The following is a 23327-nucleotide window of genomic DNA, read 5'->3' as shown; positions in this document are numbered from 1 at the left end:
GATCTCGAACTACTGCAAACCTCTGAGGAAGTAGGGACATCCATATGCCTGCAAGATCCCTTCTATGCCTCAACTGTTAGTCCTCTCTCCTAATTTGAACTTTGACGGTTACTTTTGACAAAAGTTAGTGTTGTTAGAACTAATTCCTTCTGATCCGTTTGCCTGATGCACCATGTTACAATTGAATTTTTCTTGGCAGAAATACTTCCTAGCTTCACTTGAGCGGGCGAAGGCTGAAGCAGAACATGATGAGCATTATTACAATGCAATCTCAGTCACCACTTCGTATAACCTGGCCAGGCTCTACGAGGCTCTGTGTGAATATCATGAAGCAGAGATACTGTATAAGAATGTTTTAAGAGAGCATCCAAATTATGTCGACTGTAAGTAGCTCCAAGGGCTTGATTTACTTTACTTGATGGGGGGGGGGGGGGGGGGTAGGGAGTTATGACCTGGTGATGAGGTATACTGTGGCTTATTGTCCTTGTTGCTACATTTGCTCATCAGTTGAGTGAACTGATTTTGCTTCCCAAAAGTTCTTTTAACTCTTGTACTAAGTGTAATGGTAATGTGCAGGGATGGGTGGGAAATGTCTCAGGCTGTGCCAAAGCATTGTGCAGCAGCTGGAACAGGTGAATGGTGGGAGCGGACTTGAAGGGCTGCATCACCTCATGCCCTTATTATCTAGGAGGGCTGATTACATGCAGTGTTTAATCAAAGTTCCAATGCTCAGAAATGCTTTTTTTCTCAGCCAGAATTTCCCAAAACCTACATGGATGTTCTTGGAATTGCTGAATTAGTAGATTTTCATCAAAAATTTGGATATTTCATTTGTGTGAGTTCTGCACGATGTTTTCACGGAATGGTTCCTTGAAACGATTATACAGCGTGGTGCAGGATACACGTCTGTGTCTCTGTCTCTCTGGCAGATTGTGATAACAGGTGTAATAATTCTCCAATCCCATCTTCTATAACTTCCACAAATGGCCATGCTGAACTACACTGGTTGAGTTCTCAACCATAGCGGTTCTTTCACAAATTCAGGGACCTTTGGAAAGATGTTTAGCCTATTTTTTCCTCACTGTAATCTCCACGCAGGTTATTTACGCTTGGGCTGCATGGCGAGAGACAAGGGGAATTTTTATGAGGCATCTGACTGGTTTAAAGAAGCTCTACAAATTAACCAGGTTGGTTCAAGTGAGCACAGAAGAGTTTGCAAGCACCTCTCAATGTAAAGCAAATTTTTAATACAACTTGCGTTCATGTAACCAATCTATTGCTGTTCATGGGAGCATGACGAAGATACTTAACATGGATTGCGGCAGGTCGTCAAGAAGGAAAATGGTATGTTAGCTTTCTTTTCTCAAGGAATTGAATTTAAGAGCAGAGTGCGGAGAAAGGATGTACAGCCTGGTTCACCAGGTTGGTCCAGAGTGAATAAGATATCTTGCAAGGAGAATCTGAGTAGCCTGCGACAATACTCAGTGGAATTTAGAAGGATAATGGGGGAATCTTATGGAAACAGGCAAGATTATGAAAGGAATTGATAAGATAGAAATAGAGTCGTTATTTCCACTGGCACGTGAATCTAAATCTTGAGGGTGTAGCCTCAGGATTCAGCTGAGTAGATTTCAGAAGGAGATGGAGAGGAACTGCTTTTCCCAGGGAGTAATGAATCTGTAGAATTCTCTGCCCAAGGAATCAGTAGAGGCCACTTCATTGAAAGTATTTTGGACACAGATAGATTGTTGAATAAGGGATTATATACTTGTGTGAAAGTCAAGTTTTTAAGACCATTTTTTAATGTTAAATTTTTGGGGTTGACTATTACACGTATACTACTTTTGACCATGTTAAATACTTGTGTTTTTCGAGATGTCAGGTGTTCTGATGGGCAGGCGGGTAGCTGGGACCGGGCAGTAAGTTAATCTCTGAGGAGTTGGGGGGACCTGGTGGTAAGTCCGCGTTTGAGGTGTCGGGAACTTTGGTGGGTAGGCGGCCGGGGCCAGAAATATTCTTTTACACGTGATATCTGGAAAATACCAGATTTTTTGGGGGAGGGCTGACTTTTTCAGGCGTATATAGAGTTAGGATGATGAGAAGCAGGTGGGTTTATGGACCCGAGTCCACAGCCAGATCAGCTGTGATCTTATTGAATGGTGGAGCAGACTTGATGGGCCAGATGGCCAAACTCCTGCTCCTGTTATGAATATTCCTATATTAATAGGTTGAGATAGGTGACCAGAGGCTTGGTCAAAAATATTTAAAATTCAATTAGAAGGGAGGAACTTCTATTTTTGGAGCCAAGGGGTGGCTATGTACAGTGAGACAGCCAGAGATGTTCAGAGCAGAATTTGAGGGGTGCATTTGTTGCATGTAAACTGTTAGGATGTGGAAAGCTGTTACAATTCAATGGTGTAATTGTCCTATCTCAGCTGGGACAACATCATCAATCTATTCCCAACCCACACACAGTTCTCTGGCTCTTTGGGAAGTGTCATGTTACCCAAACTAGCTCAGTCTGTTTATCTTGTGTTCCTTCGAACTGCTGAGAACACTGCCTGAACTTCATCCAGAGACGAAGGGGAATTGCTCAGAGAAGTACAGGCAAAGACCATTCTCAATCATAGTTAGTTCTAACTAACCATTTGTGTTTTATTTTTCTTGCAGGATCACCCAGATGCATGGTCACTGATTGGCAACCTTCACCTGGCCAAACAGGAATGGGGACCAGGGCAGAAGAAATTTGAGCGCATCTTGAAACAGCCGTCCACGCAGAATGACACCTACTCCATGCTGGCCTTGGGCAACGTTTGGCTTCAGACTTTGCACCAGCCAACACGAGACAGAGAAAAGGTGAGAACCGAGAAAAAGACACTGACGTTTATCATAAAGCACTCATCACGACCACAAATCTCCCAAAGTGACAAACACCAGTGAGGCCCATCCGATCGGTGGTCAGAGAGCAGCTAATTTGCAGGCAAAAAATCCATAGAAATAATAAACACAGGTACAAAATCCTTTATCCAGAAACCCTTGGGGGTTCCGGATTTTTCTGGATTTCGGAGAGCCCACCTGAATTGTGGTGCCGTATCCACCCCCACCCCCTTCCAGTCCCTCGGCCGCCTCCCCCAACCGCCCGTCCCCCGGCCGCCTCCCCCAAACGCCCGTCCCTCGGCCGCCTCCCCCAACCGCCCATCCCTCGGCCGCCTCCCCCAACCGCCCGTCCCTCGGCCGCCTCCCCCAACCGCCCGTCCCTCGGCCGCCTCCCCCAACTGCCCGTCCCCACTTGCTGGATGTTGGAGCTTTCCAGATTTTAGATGTCCAGATAAAGGATCGTGTACCTGTATGATAGAAATTTGATTGTTTGCTTTTGTCAAATTTGTTGAATTTTTAAATTTAGACAGGCAGCACAGTAACAAGCCCTTTCAGCCCACAATCCCATGCCACCCAAAGATAGATGAATGTTGGTGAGGACTCTACCTCTCTTGCTCTATCTCAAAATGGGATATTTTAAATCCATGGGAGTGCATTTGTTTTTAAGAGAGAAAGACATTCATTTTGTGCTGGATTCTTCAGACTTGGTATAAGATACAGTAGTGGTCCCCTATTTCAACATGATGCATGCAAACAGCTAGTTGGAACACAGACCAGGGCAGGAATAGGCCCTTTAGCCCACATGTCTGTGCTGAACCTGATGTCCAAATCAAACACAAACTCTTCTGCTTACACAATAGCTCCATCAATGGAGATTGCTCCATCTCTTTCATGTTCATGTGCCTACCTATAAGCTCCTTAAATACTACCATTGTATCTGCATCCACCATGATCCCCTACAGCCAGTTTCCAGCACCCACCAGTCAGTGGGCTACTTGAGGAAACTTCACTTCCTTCAGATTATCATAAAGTTCACATTAGTTTATGGAAAAGGCTAGAATCTACTCCTAGGTAAAAATACCTAATTGTCAAACGGCTAATTCTGCTGGGTTGAGAGCAGATGTGGTTTGAGTAAATTAGAATCCAAGCCTGACTAGCAAAGCAGAAGAGTGGTCCGGCTGTGACTGACAGGAGAAAGTAAAGATGGTACTCCACCCAACTGAGAGGCTCATAACATTGCCAGACCATCAGGTGGCGCAATCCTGTTACAATATCAGTGACGCCCATTTTGAATTCGGAACTGTCTATAAGGAGTTTGTACGATCTCCCTGTGTGTGTGTGTGCGTGTGCGTGTGCGTGTGCGTGTGCGTGTGCGTGTGCGTGTGCGTGTGCGTGTGCGTGTGCGTGTGCGTGTGCGTGTGCGTGTGCGTGTGCGTGCGTGTCCTCCAGGTGCCCTGATTTCCTTCCACCATTCAAAATGTTCTGAGGTTTAGATTAATTGGTGTAATTGGGCAGGACAGGCTTGTGGGCCTGAAGGGCCTGTTACCATGCTGTATATGTCTAAATTTAAATTTAGAAGTGGGTTAGACTAAAAGCCATTAATCTCATGGAGTATTGCAGAATTTAGACCGTGGAAAGTCTGGTTATTGCCACTCAAAGTTTTACAGATTCCAAGTTGTTCTTCTGGGATTTGGGTGTAGCAAATGTGACCAACACTGTCAAATACATTTCTAAGTTTGTTGATGATGCAGTCCCGGATGTGATTGTGAGAAGGGTAGAGGTTGCAAAATAATGCTTAATGGGGCTACAGACTATAGATGCATGAGCAGATACTTGATAATGTGGGAAACATAATGTTATCCATTTTGGTGCACAGAACAGAAAATCTGGGTACTTCTTAAATGGTGAGAACTTGGGTGTTGATCATTCCATGCCCGCGTGATACAGGTGAATCACTCCCGAGGCTCCTGCTCCGAATTCCAGGTTCCATCTTACTGAAATTTCTCCGCTTGGGCCTCAAGAACCGAAACATTCTGCCAGGAGTCCGGCGCACTTACGCACAAATGCGCCCTGGGACAATTCCTGCTTACCTGCTGGTGGCCCCAGTTCTCAATGTACATTGGGCTGGTGCTGCTGACAACTGTCTTGCAAATACAACAAGCTATTGGGAATGAAAATTATATCCTTTATAAAGAAAGGATTTGACTACTGGAAGTACAATTGGGTCTTCTGAGACCATGGAATATTGCATAGTTTTGGTTCCCTGCCCAAATAAATAATATTCAAGATATAGAAGTGCAGAGAAGATTCCCTAGATTATGTCTGGGAAATTCAAACCAATGGACACCGTTGCAGAATGTGTATGAACATTGTTGTAAGGTTTTTAACTACTGTAATTTATAAATGAATGAAGCACTTTTGGATGCTGTAATTGAATGTTGCCTCTAGATCAGTCATTCCCAAAGTGGGCAGTACCGCTGCCACCCCCCACCCACCACTGGGAGGTGGTGGAAAGATCCAAGGGGGCGGTGAGAAAAAAGGGGGCTCTCTTCTGGCCATCTGCCCCAGTTGCAGCCATCTTGTTCACAGCATCCATCTAAATATAACAAGCCAACTGCCTTAAAAATATTAGCCAGCAACAAATTTCTCACAAACTGGAAAATAAACGTCCCACCTATATCACCATGATCACTCTGGGGCATTGCAACATTTGACACCCATGGGCACCTTATCCCTCACAAGTACTGTACCTCATGCCTGCACCTAGCCACCCACCCCTTCAGCCTGCAGTTCAACTCAAGATACGGAAAAATCTGGTGTGGCTCACCGTTCCCATTCCATGCCCGCGTGATACAGGTGAATCACTCCCGAGGCTCCTGCTCCGAATTCCAGGTTCCATCTTACTGAAATTTCTCCGCTTGGGCCTCAAGAACCGAAACATTCTGCCAGGAGTCCGGCGCACTTACGCACAAATGCGCCCTGGGACAATTCCTGCTTACCTGCTGGTGGCCCCAGTTCTCAATGTACATTACTGATCTGCAGATGTTACTTCCCAAACGTCTGCTGCACAAGTGATTTCTACACAGTCTGGTTTCATTCATGTAAATACTAGAAATCAAGACTGATTGTTTTAAATTTGCAGTAGGCCTGGGTGTATTCAGTGTTCGTTGTATGTGTGTTTTTGGTGGCGGGGGGGGGGGGATATGTGGGAGGCACTAGGATGTGGCCTGTAAGCCAGGAGGGAGGCAGCCCGAAAATGTTTGGGAACCACTGCTCTAGATGTTTCTGTTTGTTCATAGAATGTTTTTTCATAGAATGTTTTTTCAATCCTATAACTTGATAGGAGAAACGTCACCAAGACCGAGCATTGGCCATCTATAAACAAGTACTCAGAAATGATCCTAAGAATCTGTACGCTGCCAATGGCATAGGTAGGTACTGTTCATTTGTTTCAAGGGAGAAGAACACACTGTGCCTAACCTCATTATAGGTTGCTTTTTAAGGATGAATTTTGAAAACCATTGCAAGCTCTTTTGACTGAACCAGAAAAGGTAACAAAGGAGGAGGTACAGAGCACCTTGGAGCAACAGAGTTTCATCAGATCTTTAAAAAAAATATATTTCCTTGTGTCACCTCTGCTTCTTCTCCCAAATTAACCATGAGTTGATCCACTTTTCAACTCAGCCCCACTGCCCGGCCTTCTCCTTCGATTCTCTGGCTAATCAAGAACCTGTCAATCTCAGGAGAAAAATCCCACCTTCTCTCATCTGTCCACATGATTATAAACCTGCTCCCAGGAGCCATTGGGATTAAGCTCTTCTGTTTCCTTTTCCAAACCTTCAGATCTTTCTGAAATTGTGGTGCCCAGCATGGTATACAATGGTGCACCTGGCTCATTGAAGGTTTTCTGAAGGTGGAGCTTAATTCTCTGCACTCTATTTACAAAGCCCACAATTCCCTGATTTTATTTAATAAAAACAGAGATGCTGGAGGAACTCCGCCCGTCTTGAAGTGACCATAGGAGGTAAAGATATAAAGTCGACATTTTATGCTCAGGCCAGAAACATCAATGATACATCTTTACCTACAATCACAGCGTCTGCAGACTTTCATGTTTCACTTCAAAATGTGCACGAACTGCCAGGCCTCTCAATGCTTGGAAACCCTTTAGAATTCTATGATATGCCCATGAATCTAAAGGAACCACTCTCCTTGGACTTCACTATGAATAGAACCAAAATGATTTCCAAATGTTCTTGACCTTCTCTCAACAGGAGCAGTATTGGCACACAAAGGTTATGTCCGTGAGGCCCGTGATGTGTTTGCACAAGTGCGGGAGGCTACAGCGGAAATCAGTGACGTCTGGCTAAATCTGGCACACATCTACGTGGAACAGAAGCAGTACATAAGTGCCGTGCAGATGGTACATATCAAACGGGCCTTTTATTTTCACCGTCCAGTAATGTTTATTGATTTTGGTTGAAAACCCTGGTCAGCAAAGTTTTTCAAAAAGTTTGCTTCCTGAAAGATAAATAAGGAATTATTCAAGTTGAACACTAAGATTATTCCAGATTTGCTGCATCACATGGGAAGTTGTAAAAACATTAAATTAACTTATATTGAAGGGAACATAGTTAATAGCATTATGATGCTGACACATTGCATTAGTTCAACTGACCTAAAAATGTTTGGCCGCTAATTTTCAACAACTGAAGCCTCTCGTGTCAGTGTCCAACAATAGTCAGCCAGCATTGATAGATTCCAGTTGCCCTGATATCGCTTTTCCATGGTCGCAATGTTCTGGTGCAACCTTTAACTGTGTTTGTCACTAACTACTCCCAAGTTCAGCAGGGAAGAAGTCCAAGTGCAAATGCAGGAAAGTCATTTTCAACGACATGTTGCTCTTCAAGGATTTGTAGGCTTGAAGTAGATTTAAAGTATGCCAGGAAATAACAAAAGTATAGGTTGTATCTAAAAAAGGGTATGTGCTGGAACATTTTAAGGTGATTTTCATGAATAGCAACCCAAAATCCATGAAGTGTTCAGAAAGCAAAATCTTTTTTATCCTGTGTAATTTCTGCTCATTTGAAAATGGATCAAGATTGGAGCATAGGTCATGTAAACAAATGGTAGTTAATAGAGGCAAAGTACTGGAAATGCTTCAACAATCAGGTGATGTCTGTGGAGGCAAAAGCAGTTAACCTTTCATATTGATGATCAACCTGGGAAATGCAGATGAGTCTGGGATAGCCTGAGCCATGGTTTGTAAAAGGCCATAAGACATAGGGGCAGAAATAGGCCATTCAGCCCATCGAGTATGCCCCACCATTCCATCATGAGCTGATCCATTTTCCCCACTCAAGTCCACTGCCCAGCCTTGTCCCCATAACTGTTGATGCCCTGGCTAATCAAGAACCTGTCAATCTCTGCCTTAAATACACCCAATGACATGGCGTCTCCAACCACCTGTGGCAACAAATTCCACAGATTCGCCACATTCCGACTGAAGAAATTTCTCCGCATCTCTGTTCGAAGCAAACGCCCTTCAATCCTGAAGTTGTGCCCTCTTGTCCTAGACTCTCCCACCGTGGGAAACAGCCTTTCCACATCTACTCTGTCCATTCCTTTCAGCATTTGAAATGTTCCAATGAGATTTCCTTCCCCCCCCCCCCCCCATTCTCCTAAATTCCAATGAGTACAGGCCAAGAGCTGTTAAATGCTCCTCATATGATAACCCTTTCATTCCTGGAATCCCAGAAATGGGGATTATGAAATGAGGAAAGTTGATAAATGTCATCGTTTATCGCTAAAGGAATTGAATACAAAAGTAGAGAGGTTAGCATTCAGTTATACTAAGCACATGGATGTCTGGAGCATATTTTGTGCAGTTATAATACGAGTAAAGATTGGTAGTTGTTTGAGGAGGGTTTGAGAATTTTAAATTTAAATTTAGCCACCCAATTATTCTCAATTAACCTACACCCCCGGTATGCTTTGAAGGTGGGAGGAAACCAGAGCCCCTAGAAAACAAACCCACGCAGACACGGGGAGAACGTACACACTCCTTACAGTTGGCGTGGGATTCGAATCCTGGTCCCGATCACTGCTGCTGTAAAGGCCTTGCGCTAACCGCTACATTGACCATGCCGCCCTACTTAACAATTTATTGTTCTGAACATCACAGAATTTTGTGATGTTTTACAGCAGCATTACGGATGAAAATATCGCTATAAATTAGATTTTTAAAAAATAGATAAATTAGTGCAAAAGAAGAGAAAGTGAGGTCATGTCTTGGGTTCACTGTCCATTCAGGAATCTGATGGCGGAAGGGAAGAAGCTGGTTTTGTACCGTTGGGTGTTCGTCTTCAGGCTCCTGTATCCCCTTGCTGATGGTAGCAGTGAGAAGCGGCCTGGGTGGTGGGGGTCCTTGAGGATAGAGGCTGCCTTCTTGAGACACCGCCTCTTGTAGACGTCCTCGATGGAGTGGAGACTGATGCCCCGGATGGCATTGGCCAAGTTCACAACTCTGTAGGCAATCATGAGAAGCCAAGTTGGACAGGCAGTTGGAGTTTAGAAGAGTGAGAAATAGAACATTCCACCACAGAACAGGCCCTTGTTGTGCTGACCTATGCCAACCTTCTCCACAACAATCCAATCCTTTCCTTCACCCTCAACCCTCTTTTTCTTCCTAATATAAGAGATTATGTAGACGTTGAGGGTGAATGTGGAGATCTTTCCTCTCGTTGGAGAACCCAGAACTCGGAGTCACCATTTAAATTTTTGAAATTCTCTTCATCTAAGATTTTTTTTTAAGGCTGAGAGATTCAAATCCATCATCACTGTACATGATGGAGGATCCCAGTAGCCTCATTCATTTGTTCTTCCTTTCAGTAAAGGCCTTGCAATGGAACTTGTTTGGGAGGATCAGCTTTGGAGGTGATCCACTTTGACATAATCCATTGTCAGTACTTGGTGAAGGTGCTGACACATAGACTGTTTAGAAGTGGAAGGTCCCCAAGGCCCTATATTCTGGCAAGTTTGCCAAAGAATCAGAAGGGAGGTGTGAAAGGTTTCACGCAGCAAGTTGTACGCTGCTCAAAGGAGTGGTGGAAACTGAATCACCTGTTTCTTTCAGAAAGAAGGGAAGCTAATTGTACGGAACCAGGGAAAGACAAAATGGTGGATCTGGTGTCGTGTTAAATGAATATTTGCCTTTATTCATGGACTTTCACAACCTTGGGACATCCCCACCACTTAATATCTCTATTGTCATTTGGGATTAGAGCCTGGGTCCTAGGAGAGGTGGTGAGTAATGTGTTCTTGTATTTTGACCAGTACGAGAACTGCTTGAAGAAATTTTACAAGCACCAGAGCACAGAGGTACTGCTGTTCTTAGCAAGGGCTTATTTCAAGTGTGGCAAGCTACAAGACTGCAAGCAAACTTTGCTGAAGGTAATCCTCGTTTCCATTGAGAAATATTTAATTCAGTGGCTACATCCCTTTATACAGAACACTCAGCGTAATTGGAATAACGTGGTCTTTTCTAATGTGTTTTAGAAAAATATTAAATATTTTGCATGCATTCGTAGCCCAAAAGGTTCATGCTTTTGTATATGCTCCATGCACTTCGTGTCCTTTTCACTTCCTCCTCTGTATCTTCTGCTCCTCATGCTTCACATAATCACCCGACATCTACTCTGGTTGCTTCAGCTACTTGACAATTGCAGCGGGATCCCTTTGTAACCACATTTGCACACTGTCACTGGCTGATTGCACTTCCAGAGCTATAATCTTTTGCTTGCTTCCCAGTTGTGTGTCTACCTCATGACCAGCACTGCTGATTACTTTCTTAATCGTGTTGATGTGAAGATGTGTAGTTTGCTTTTTCCTTGACTAATCTTGTTCACATTTCTAAGGTAAGGAACAGTTTTAATTCATTTTGGTGCTGTTTAGCCAAATGAAGTTCCCTCAGCTCAGGCAGATGAAAGTTGGCCGGGGCACCTGCTGTGACCAATAAGAATTAAACCGGCCTTGAACCTAGTTTCTCCTCATCGAAACGCACACACTGGCAGCTGTATGCATCCCGTTACGGTGAAGAGTATTGCATAGTGTTTCTCCAGTGACTCTCCATTGAAAGAAGAGGGCTTCAGCATTCGGGTAACCGGAGGAATGGTTTGTGTTCACAGGCCAGGCACGCGACCCCTAATGACACCGTGCTCATGTTTAACATGGCCCTGGTCTTGCAGAGACTAGCGACCTCTGTCCTGCGGGATGAAAAGAGCAGCCTGAAGGCTGTACTGAACGCGGTCAAAGAACTGGAACTCGCCCATCGGTAAGATGTGTTGCTTGGAGGGAAGAGCATGAACCCAGGGGCAAGTCCCCACTCTGACTTCTCATCTTGCCACTTGCACCTTTCAGGTACTTCAAATATCTCAGTAATGCTGGCGACAAGATGAGGTTCGACTTGGCTCAGGCTGCAGCAGAGGCCAGGTATGTGTTTGATGGCTTTTGGCCTGTGGCCTTGCCTTTCAAGGCTGGTGTTTATCGCTAGTTCGTAATCGCCTGAGGTTGTGTTTTAATTGTCATTTGGACGTACAGCACAGTAACTGGCCCTGGAAGGGGAGTCTAGGACACAAGACAACTCAGAATTGAAGGGCATCAATTTAAAACAGAAATGGGGAGAAATTTCTTTAGCCAGAGGGTGGTGAGTCTGTGGAACTTGTTGCCACTAGGGGACTGTGGATGCAAGGTTGTTGGGTGTATTTAAGGCAGAGATTGGCAGGTATTTGATTAGTCAGGGTTACGGGGAGAAAGCCAGGGAGTGGGACTGAGTGGGAGGATGGATCAGCTCATGATTAGAATGGTGGAGTGGACTCGATGGGTCAATGGGTCTACTTCTGCTCCTATATTGTGATACAGGGAGGGGAAGGGCAGGTGGGGGATGCAGGGTCAATGAGGGGAGGGGTAGGAATGAGTGGGGAGGGAAAGAGGGGTAGCAAAAGGTGTGGAAGAGCAAGGCTGCCAACATTCTTGTCATGGATGGGATCTTGAGCTGTGTTGATAGCAATCCTGTCAAGGGACCACTGAGAGGTATTGTCCACCCACGACAGGCCCACCAATCACAGCCTGCCCTTTGCTTTTGCCAGCAAAATGCTGAGTGAACAGTAGATGAAGATGGTGAACTTTAAAATGGAGCTGGGATCCTGTGTGAAGCAGCGAATGTGGTGGAGCGAGAGACTGTGGTCTGCGGTGGGTGGTGATCTACCAGTCTTGGAGGTGACCGTGGGTTTTTCAGCCTGTGTTCTTGCCCTCTGGGCCCTCGGGAGATTTATAGTTTGTGTGTTCCAGGCAGTGTTCTGACCTGATGAGTCAGGCCCAGTACCACGTGGCCCGTGCACGCAAGCAGGACGAGGAGGAACGCGAACTGCGCTCCAAGCAGGAGCAGCAGAAGGAGATGCTCAGGATGCAGATGGTCAAAGAACAGGTCAGTGACACCACACATTGTCCCTGAATGGCAGTCAGTACGGTGTCATGGACGGACCAAAGAGTGGCCACCCGGTCTCTGAGCAGCTAGAGTCCACCACAAGGAGACTTCACATCAGAATCAGAGTTTACTGTCATGAACAAGTCACGAAATTCATTACTTGACGGCAGCGTCACAGAGTAAACATTCAAGACCACCTTACAAAATAAATAAAAATAGCACAAGGAAAAGTCCAAGTAAGGCAGCATCATTGATTATTTGGGAATCTGATGGCAGCGGGGAAGAAGCTGTCCTCGTGCTGCTGAGTGCTCGTCTTCAGGCTCCTGTACCTTTTTCCCAGTGGTAGCAGTTCCCATCTCATTAATTTCAAGCTGCGACAGGATGTTGAAGCTTGATGCTAATCTGATTTTGGATTCATGTCCTAGCCATGAAACAACTACCAGAAAATTTGCATTTCGCGAACCTCTCAAATTTGCAGATTTCAAAAAGTTGTTGCTTGGCTTTAAAACCTTTATTTGGGTTGGTCTGAGGTCCTGCTCCATTCAGGGCAGATATTGGAAGCAAAATAAATGGATAGTCCCATAAAGTATTGATGCTCCTTGACAGTGAATGGCCTCGAACTGACTTCAGAAATAGAGGTTTACTGTTGTAGACTCCTCTTGCCACAGAGGAGGGAGTGCCTGAAGCTCAGTTGGACCTGTGCCACACAGAGAGAGAGGTGGTCACTTCTGGACTGAAACAGAGATCAACTTCTCCACTGGATGTGGACATCATTGGCAAGAGCGGCATTTACCACCCATTGCTGGTTGTTCCAGGAGTTCTCGTTCTTGCTGGGCCTTCTCAGAGGACATTAAAGAATAATTGATGTTGCTTGGCTCTGGGGGTTCCTTTCAGCAAGAAGCATCGGTAAACCAGACTGGGTTTGCTAGTTTTCAGGATCACCTTTGCTGACACTAATAATAACTCCAGATTTATTGAATAAGTTTTGTTTAAATTCTCAGTTCTGATTGGATTTTAACTCGTTGGTTAATTTATCCAGTATAATAAACACTGCTATTGTTCAGATCCATGTGATCCCATCACATCAGAGAAATCTTCCTGGGTACATTTTCCCAAATTGGAAATCTTTCAGATTTTCTCTTGTGATCTTTTCCCTCTGGGAGAAAAGTCAAGACAAGTTTATTATCATCCAATTGTACAAGTACAACCTGAAGAAACAGCGTCCTACGGTCCTCAATGCAAAACACGCAGACACACAGCCAGGCATAACGCACATACAGTTAAACAATATGTATGCAGGACAAGTATGTTATTTATACAAATAAATAAATAAATAAATGTTGTTTCATGGATTTGAGAGTCTCAGAAGGTCAGTGTGAGCAGGTCCTTTGATCATTCAGCATTCTCACTACCCGTGAGAAGAAGCTTTTCCTCAGCCTGGTGGTGCTGGCTCTGATCCTCCTGCATCTCTTCCCCAACGGGAGCAGCTGAAAGATGCTGTTTGCAGGGTGGAAGGGCTCCTCAATGAGTTTGCACACCCCCTCTGGTACATCATGTTGGGGGGGGGGGGGGTGGGTGGGGGGAAACTCTTATGGTCCTGTGGATTGACCTCTGATCCATTTCTCTGTAGCAACCCTACTACAATGAGATGCAGCCGGCCAGGATGCTCTCAATGGAGCTCCTGTAGAAGGTTGACATGATGGTGGTCAGTAGCCTTGCCCACTTCAGTCTTCTCAGGAAGTGCAGTCACCATCAGGAAGTGATGGTCGTTCTCGGGGTATCTTCACCACACTGATGTGGAGTAGGGGGTATCTTCACCACACTGATGTGGAGTAGGGGGTATCTTCACCACACTGATGTGGAGTAGGGGGTATCTTCACCACACTGATGTGGAGTAGGGGGTATCTTCACCACACTGATGTGGAGTAGGGGGTATCTTGTCCACACTGATGTGGAGTAGGGGGTATCTTCACCACACTGATGTGGAGTGGGCTTGATTGTTCAGCTGGTACTTTCCTGCCTTCACTTTGTTTGCTTCAATTGAAGTGCAAATGAGGCTGGCCTTTGGGAACTGGGTTCCTACAAGCCTGAAGTTAAGCAGCAGTTAGCACATACTGTCTTGCTGTTAGAACTGGTGTATTGCTCTGTTGATGAGGTAGTTTGTTGATGTTTAGCACAACGCCATTGAAAGCATATTATGCTGTTCCAGGCATCTTATAGCAGTTGGTTTGTACGACAAACAGAGGTTAATGTATTCAAATATTTCCCCCAAAAAACATTGAGTAACTCTTTACTGGGGCATTTTGTGTGCTGGCCATGAGAGGAGTAATGGGCTGAACAAGTTCTGTCCGAATGTTGGGTCACGTTCAATAACGCAAAATAACAAGTTGGCGAGCAATGATGAGTGGGTGGTGACTGGTTGGTGGTGGCTGATTATATCACCTGTGCACACTGGGGTAAGCGGTAATGTAAGTGTAGGAGACTGTCTACCTAAAACCTCCACTCTGCAAAGCAGAGCACTGAATGAAGTTCTCTCCCCATGGTCTCCTAAACCAACCACTACCTTTTGAACAACATTCCCAAAATAAATTATTTCTTTGCATCATGGTGGGTAATACAATGGCCAACTATACTTCTTCCATGCAGCCATATCAACCAAAGACATTTTGTTGTCTATGCCATCCACTAAGAACTTCTACAGATGTAATTGTGAAGCCCCAGAAGTCTATAAAGATGGTGTTTTATTCTTGTTCTCTCCCTCCCTCCCTCCCTCCCTCCACTCTCCTTAAACCTCAAACAGGAGGATAAGAAGCTGAAAGAGCTGAATGAGCAACGGAAGTTGTTGGAGCAGAGGAACCAGTTTTTGGAGAAAACCAGGAACTTACTGGTTTTCAATGAAGAGATGGAGACGTCAAAAGAGAAGAAGAAGGGAGGTGGTGGAGGAGGAAAGGTACAAGGAAAACCCAGCTTAGTCAAAGCGCTTGGTGTTAAAACAGAAACTTGTCCAATTCTCCCTCTGCACAAGCTGCAGTAACTTTTAGAGCTTTGTACATCAGTTCTCTAACCACTTTATATCTATGAATGGGTAAGGGTGAAAGGGGAAAAGATGCTGGGGAACGTTAGAGAGAGTGGTGGTAATGTGGAAACAAGCTGAAATGGTGATTGCAGGCTCATTTAAAGAAGAATTTGGACAGTACATGGATGGGAGGGGTATGGAGGGCCACGGACTGTGTGCAGCTCAGTGGGACGAGGCACAAACTAGAAGGGGCTGTAATGTTCTCTGGTTCTATCCCTTCATCACATGGGCGGCATGGTTAGTGTAGTGGTTAGCTCAATGCTGTACAGCACCAGCAATCGGGACCGGGGACTTCAAAATGTACAGGAGTGTAGGTTAATTGGATGTAATTGGGCAGAATGGGCTTGTGGGGCGAATTGGCCTGTTAACATGCTGAATATCTACATTTAAAAAATTTAATTATTTCTCTTGAGTGCATCTCTGCAATTGTATCTTCCTTGGGATGTTTACTTTACCATTTGCATTTTGTATTATCTGAGGTTTTGTGCCTGATTCTGAGTCAATCTTTGTTTTCTTTCGTACACAGCGTGGAAAGAAAGGAGAGTTTGAAGAGTTTGTTAATGATGATTCAGATGAAGATTTGCCTTTGCCCAAGAAGAAGAGGAGACAGAGAGCGAGTGGCAGTGAACCCGAGGGTGGGGACGAGGACGGTGATCGCAGGCAGAAGAAGAAGAGAAGGCGGTAGGTAGGGGAGCCCCCCCCCCCCCCATGCAAAGGGCAGAGGCTGGGAAGAGGCTTTGCCCAGTGATGGATCAAGCAGTGCAAAGTTCGCACATTTGTGATTCTCAACATATACCTTTGCACTGTTGGCCAAAATGCCAAACATCAGATTGTTGAGGAAAGGAGAAGTCCATGGGATCCTCAGGAATGTGGCACAGATCTAAAATGGGCATTTCATAAACTAGAGCTAGAATTGAGTAACGGTCGGGGTGCACAAAGCTCTGCGTGCTTCACAGCGCTTCAGGAGTGTGATAATGTAATCCACTTTCCCTTCTGTTCCCCCTCCCCTCCCTGCCTCTCCTCTCCACCTCTCCTCTCCCCTTCCCACTCTCTGCTCCCCTTCCCACCCTTTTCCTCCTCTCCCCGCCCATCCCCTCCTCGCCCCTCCTTTCTTTCTATCTTCCCTCCCCTCCTTCGACCCCCCTCACCTCAAACTCCAACCCCCCAACAGGCCTCAGAAAGCAACTGAAGCTGGCAGTGACGATGAGGAAACTGCCTCCCGACCCAAAAAACCACGCAAACCAAAAGCTGGAGAGCGCAAAAAGAAGGAGGTGAGTTCTGCCTGTGGGAGCGCGGCACCCGTGGGCGCGGGGGGAGTGTGGTGCCCATGTGTCAGCACATGGTTTCTGTGTGTGTGCAGAAGCACGGTGCCCGTGTGTATGGGAGCACAGCCCCCATGTGTGGGTGAGCGGTGCCCGTGTGTGTGGGCACCTGGTTCGTGTGGAATGAAGAGCTGCCAACCCACGATCCATTCTGTCAAATTACCAGTTTGCAACCTTCCTTCTCACTTCAACAAAGTCTCACCGTTTAATTGCTTTATTTAAAATAAGTTGCCTGATGGATAAATATTTGCTCATTCTATAGATCAAACCTGAGAGGCTGCCACCTTCCATGAAGGGTAAAATCAAGTCGAAAGCCATAATTTCATCCAGCGAGGATTCCTCCGATGAGGGCACATTGAAGATAGCAGAAGGGTATGTCACATCTCTGATCCTGACTCTACCTCTCCCTCAATCTGTCACCATTCCCACTGTTTATGTATCCCAATCAATGTATATTAGAGAGAGCGAACATTGGAGATTGGTATTTAGTAAAACCTCCAACATCTATGGAGATTGGGAGATGCTAGATAAGCGAGTTTTCCAGTTGCTTGAGACTCGCTCTAACAATACCTAGCTTATACACCTGTGTTAAGAATAAACAGTTAAAGGACCAAAATACTACACTGTACTTACACTGAACAAACTGCCCTTGCATGAATGTATAAACCTTAAAGCATTTTGCTTTATTTTCTGTTATATTCTCTGAAAACATTTAACCGTCGCTGAACCTGCAGGTTCTTCCCCCTCCACAGAACGGCCCTAAAAACAAACAATAACATTATTGATAATTAACCCCCTCCCCCTCCCCACCACCTTTACAGATAAAGCCTTTGACTGGGGTGACTCTTGGTAAACAGGGATAATGAGGCACTTTAAGAGAGTCGCCTCAATGGCGAGCGGCATCAACCTGCTCTTCATCCTGGGTGATGCCATTTTATTCAAACACAACTTTATTCAAACAGTGTCCATGAGCAAACCACGACCAAGGCACTCCAAAGGTTTATGTGTTACTTCAGAGAAGATGTACTTTTACAATTGTAAACTTTTATTTGTATTTATTTATTTTCCTCATTTTTTTACCGTTTGTTTGAACTCTGGATAATAGGGGTTTTACCGTACATGATTATTCGTCAAGTTCAGGCTCATGGTACTGGGAAGAATGAGATGGGTTTGTTTTGCAAACAGTCCATTAAGTTAACTCTGACAGAACCCTTAGACTGTTTCCGATCCACTTCGAGCCCACATAGGCCAGATCTCCGCCTGTATCAGCAAAGACATCGTGCCCATAAATAGGCCGTTCATCTCATTTAATACTTGCCAGCCTCCTCCCATCAGAACCCATCAGTGAATCCCAATATTCCCTCATATTGTCCAATGTTGTCATCTGTGCTGCTTGGAAACAGTTTTCACGGTTCTGTACTCTGGGTGAAGGAGAATTTTCCCTCTTCCCCGGTGCACTGAATCCCAGCCTTTCTTCATCCACACCCCCCCACCCCACCTCCCACGTTTCTTCCTTTCTCCACTGTAGCCAACCTTTAACGGACCACCCCTGGGGAGATCAGGACCCTCCAAGATCACCGGCCACAGGCTCTTGTGTTGGTGGGAAAATTCTGTGAAAATGTTCTATTTCTAATTTAAAATTTTTAAATGTATAAATTTAAACATACAGCACGGAAACAGGCCCTTTCGGCACATGAGTCCGTGCCGCCCAATTACACCCAATTGACCTACAACCACTCCCCCCCACCGCCCGGTACGTCTTGAATGGTGGGAGGAATCTGGAGTACCCAAAGGAAACTCATGCAGACATGGGGAGAACGTACAAACTCCTCACAGGCAGCGCGATCCCGATCGCTGGCGCTGAACAATGTTGCACTAACCACTACGCCAACCGTGCCATGCCATGTCAAGTTTACAGCTGTGATATAGGTCATCTCCATGGGCCCCCATGAAAAACTTGCGGACTCCCTCCACCAACCCCTCCCCACCTCCCCCCCACCAAGTCAGACTAACCCACTGCTACCTCCATGGCCTCCCATGACAACCCCCACAGACCACACCCCCCCACCCCACCCCTGCCACTCCGTGAAGCCCAGGGACACCCCTTTCCCCCATAACAACTCTCAAACGGATCTCCAATTAGTAGATCATTTAATTTGATGTCGTTATTCTTACACTACCTGTTGTACCGCATTGGGGTTGACTTGCCTGGATAGCATGCAAAACCAAGCTTTCCTCAGTATTGTAGACAGTTCAGTGACCTCCCCTTCCCTCCACAGCAACGCCCGGGACAGTGGTTCAGATGAGGAGCGGGCGGCTGACAACCACAGTAAGCGGCTGGTGTCCGACAGCGAGTCGGAGGAAGAAGGCCAAAGGGCAGGCAGCAGCCAGGGTTCGAGGAGCGCCGGCTCTGACAGCGAGAGGCCAGATTCTGGCGCCTCAGCCAGGTCTGCCAGCTCGGCCGAGGAGGATCACGAGTCTCGGCCTGCCTCACCAGCCTCCAACGACTCAGGGCGACGAGATTCCGACGAGGAGGGGTCAGTGCAGGGAGGGTCAGCGGCCGAGTCTGACCAGGTGTCCGCCCAGGAGGATGGTCGGCACTCCTCTGTGTCCCCCACACAGTCAGACGATGACAGCGACTGAGGGACCCTCACTCTAACTGACCCTCTGCCCTGCCTGCTCCACCTCCCACCGGGAGGATGCTGGTGGAGGGGTTGCTGCAGCAGAAGCTGGCTTTTGTGTGACCTTGTGGGAGCTGTTTGTCCCTGCACTCTCCACCCAAGATCACGCGAGGCTTGGAGGGAGGGTCAGCCAGACGGGTGCCAGCTGGATCGGGTTGGTGGCAAAGAGCAAATATTTTAGGAGATGGGAACTCTAGACATTCAAAAATGTGACCTATGATTTTTTTTGGAAATCCTTGTAAACGAAGAGAAACATATGATGTTTGTTTAATAAATGTTTCATTTAAATAGGAAGCTTTCTCGAACAATTTGTTTTGTTTTTGGAAATAAATCTTGGTGCTTTTTTTGAAGAAATGTTGGAGAAATAATAATCTTCCTGTTCCGGGGGGAGGATGGGGGGGAGGCCGAGGTGATCGACCTACATCCCACCACACCTCCCTCTGCGCAAGGTCTGACTCCAAACACCACAGTTAGCTAGCACAGGGACAGGCCCTCCAGCCAGTCTGTACCCAACATGATCCTTAATTTTAAATTTGGACATACAGTGCCCTTTGGGCCCACGAGCCCCATGCTGCCCAATTGACCCCAGTATGTTTTGAAGGGTGGGAGGAAACCGGAGCCCCATGCAGACAGAGAGAGAACGTGCAAACTCCTTGTAGACAGCGCGGGATTCAAACCCAGGTCACTAGCGCTGCAACAGGCCCGCACTAACTGCTACACTCTCCGTGCCACCCACAGTTAAACTAGACTCTTCTGTTCCTGATCTACTTCCCTCCTTTCCCTGCAGAAATCTTCCCCCGCAAACCTCTTTTAATCTACCACATTCTCCCCTTCATTGGAGGTCCTCGAACATAGTGCAATACAGCCCTGTACAGGCCCTTCAGCCCTTGATGTTGAGCTAACTCGTATATCCCTTCCTAAAAGTTTTGACATTTTTATCTTAAAGGTCAATGCCTCTTATAATTTAATGTCTCCCCTCTTGTGCTCCAGTGAAAAGAACTCATTTGTCCATCCTCTCCCCATAACCTATCCCATCTAGTCCAGGCAACATCCAGATGAACCTCCTTCCAAAGCCTCCACATCCTTCCTGTAAATAGGCAACCAGAACTTCACACTCCATCATGGTGTGGTCCAGTGCTGTGTAGAGCATTAGATTGGAGGTCAATCCACAGGATCGTACAAGTGGCAGAGAGGATCACTGGAGTCTCCCTCCCTCCATCGATGTGATCTATGTTGTCTGAAGAAGACACAAAATCATTGAGGTCCCCTTCCACCCTGCACACAGCATCTTTCAGCCGCTCCTGTCAGGAAAGAGATACAGGAGTATTGGAGCCAGCACCACCAGGCTGAGGAACAGCTTCTTCCCACAGGCAGTGAGGATGCTGAATGGCTGACATTAATCCTCTGTGATGCAACTATTTATTTAATAATATTTATTTTAATATTTTTATGTAATTTGCATATGTATTTGGTTGTGTGTGTTTTGCACTGAGGGCCGGAGAACACTGCTTTCCCGGTTGTACTTGTATCTTTGGCTTGGCTTCGCGGACGAAGATTTATGGAGGGGGTAAAAAGTCCACGTCAGCTGCAGGCTCGTTTGTGGCTGACCAGTCCGATGCGGGACAGGCAGACACGATTGCAGCGGTTGCAAGGGAAAATTGCTTGGTTGGGGTTGGGTGTTGGGTTTTTCCTCCTTTGCCTTTTGTCAGTGAGGTGGGCTCTGCGGTCTTCTTCAAAGGAGGCTGCTGCCCGCCAAACTGTGAGGCGCCAAGATGCACGGTTTGAGGCGTTATCAGCCCACTGGCGGTGGTCAATGTGGCAGGCACCAAGAGATTTCTTTAGGCAGTCCTTGTACCTTTTCTTTGGTGCACCTCTGTCACGGTGGCCAGTGGAGAGCTCGCCATATAATACGATCTTGGGAAGGCGATGGTCCTCCATTCTGGAGACGTGACCCATCCAGCGCAGCTGAATCTTCAGCAGCGTGGACTCGATGCTGTCGACCTCTGCCATCTCGAGTACCTCGACGTTAGGGGTGTGAGCGCTCCAATGGATGTTGAGGATGGAGCGGAGACAACGCTGGTGGAAGCGTTCTAGGAGCCGTAGGTGGTGCCGGTAGAGGACCCATGATTCGGAGCCGAACAGGAGTGTGGGTATGACAACGGCTCTGTATACGCTTATCTTTGTGAGGTTTTTCAGTTGGTTGTTTTTCCAGACTCTTTTGTGTAGTCTTCCAAAGGCGCTATTTGCCTTGGCGAGTCTGTTGTCTATCTCATTGTCGATCCTTGCATCTGATGAAATGGTGCAGCCGAGATAGGTAAACTGGTTGACCGTTTTGAGTTTTGTGTGCCCGATGGAGATGTGGGGGGGCTGGTAGTCATGGTGGGGAGCTGGCTGATGGAGGACCTCAGTTTTCTTCAGGCTGACTTCCAGGCCAAACATTTTGGCAGTTTCCGCAAAGCAGGACGTCAAGCGCTGAAGAGCTGGCTCTGAATGGGCAACTAAAGCGGCATCATCTGCAAAGAGTAGTTCACGGACAAGTTTCTCTTGTGTCTTGGTGTGAGCTTGCAGGCGCCTCAGATTGAAGAGACTGCCATCCGTGCGGTACCGGATGTAAACAGCGTCTTCATTGTTGGGGTCTTTCATGAATGCTGGAATGTACTTGTATAGTCGGATGATAATGTACTTGAATCGCTGCATGTGACCTCACTTTTATACTCAGTGTCCTGTCCAATGAAGCCAAGCGTATCATACACCTTCTTTACCACCCTGTCTGCTTCTGTGGCCACTTACATTGAGCTGGATGAGATCCCTCTGCACCTCAGTGTTTTTAAGAATCTTCCCACAGTTCTGCACTTCACACTTGTCTGGATGAATCTCCAGATCCAAACTTTGGCACCTTTGTAAGTCACCGAATCATTCCTCCAGCAACCCACACACCATTGTGGCCTGGATAGCTGACGGAGGATCCTGGGCTGAGGTGCCACCATGTAATGATGAAACATGAAAGTCTGCAGACGCTGTGATTGTAGTAAAAACACAGAAATGCTGGAGGAACTCGGGCGGTCTCGCCATGTCCAGAGGAGGTCATCTCAGACCTGAAACGTTGGTAATATACCTTTACCACCTATGGTTATGGGGAGAAGGCAGGGGAGTGGGGCTGAGTGGGATCAGCTCATGCTGGAATGGCAGAGCAGACTCGATGGGCCAAATGGCCTACTCCTGTTTCTATAATCTTATGAAGGGCTCAAGCCAGAAACATTGATGTCTCGTTACTACATAAAGAACACTGCAGACTTGCTGAATTTCTCCAGCATTTGCTCTTTGCTGGCCTTTATTGGTCAGGGAACAGAGCACAGGACCTGGGCCAAACAAGTCATTGGTGTTGTGTGGTTTTCGTTACCTGCCTTCATTAAGCCAGCCAGAACTCATCTCCCTTAGCACACAGAAGGGAACTCCTGTTTCTCAAATCTGAGGGCATAACCTACCTTGTAGAAAAATGATTCAAGATGAGAGGAATGATTGAAAGGCGAGACCGGCTGAGTTTCTCCAGCATTTCTCTGTTTTTACTAGTGCCTTGTAGCACAGCTGATGCAGTGCCAATCGGACCTACTGCACAGAGCCCAGAGGAGCTGCGGTGCCACAGGAGTAATTCATGAGAATCTACAACGTGGAATTGATGGCAACAACTGCTGCTGGCCTTGCACAGATAACGGATACACCTCCGCAGAGCTTGCAGTTTAGGGAATAGCCACTAGGTGGGGGACGTGTGCCACCTGCAGAAACTCCAGCATCCCCTGACCAGTTCTGCTGCAGCAGCAAACCAAAGGTGTAGAAACCGCACAGTCTGTTCTGAAGGAGACAGTCGTTCACCCGCCCCCCCCCCCCCC

General features: G+C 46.5%; 1 protein-coding gene across 2 annotated transcripts in view; it reads left to right on the top strand.

The window, feature by feature from the left end:
• Positions 1 to 19734, top strand: part of ctr9 (CTR9 homolog, Paf1/RNA polymerase II complex component) — a 39768-nt gene extending 20034 nt beyond the window's left edge. For both annotated transcript variants that reach the window (XM_069903747.1, XM_069903757.1), the window contains exons 12-25: positions 200 to 383; positions 1099 to 1187; positions 2671 to 2856; positions 6221 to 6308; positions 7152 to 7300; positions 10213 to 10329; positions 11064 to 11209; positions 11296 to 11367; positions 12226 to 12361; positions 15162 to 15311; positions 15964 to 16118; positions 16609 to 16708; positions 17022 to 17131; positions 19039 to 19734. In XM_069903747.1, coding sequence (XP_069759848.1) covers positions 200 to 383; positions 1099 to 1187; positions 2671 to 2856; positions 6221 to 6308; positions 7152 to 7300; positions 10213 to 10329; positions 11064 to 11209; positions 11296 to 11367; positions 12226 to 12361; positions 15162 to 15311; positions 15964 to 16118; positions 16609 to 16708; positions 17022 to 17131; positions 19039 to 19402 — 2046 coding nt within the window. In that variant the 3' untranslated portion in view covers positions 19403 to 19734. The remainder of the gene's footprint in view (positions 1 to 199; positions 384 to 1098; positions 1188 to 2670; positions 2857 to 6220; positions 6309 to 7151; positions 7301 to 10212; positions 10330 to 11063; positions 11210 to 11295; positions 11368 to 12225; positions 12362 to 15161; positions 15312 to 15963; positions 16119 to 16608; positions 16709 to 17021; positions 17132 to 19038) is intronic.
• The last annotated feature ends 3593 nt before the right edge of the window (positions 19735 to 23327 follow it).

Source organism: Narcine bancroftii, chromosome 1 (genome assembly GCF_036971445.1).
Source record: "Narcine bancroftii isolate sNarBan1 chromosome 1, sNarBan1.hap1, whole genome shotgun sequence".
In the NCBI taxonomy this organism is placed as follows: Eukaryota; Metazoa; Chordata; class Chondrichthyes; order Torpediniformes; family Narcinidae; genus Narcine; species Narcine bancroftii.
Note: the sequence above shows the minus strand (reverse complement) of the source record. Positions and strands in the feature narration are given on the sequence as shown.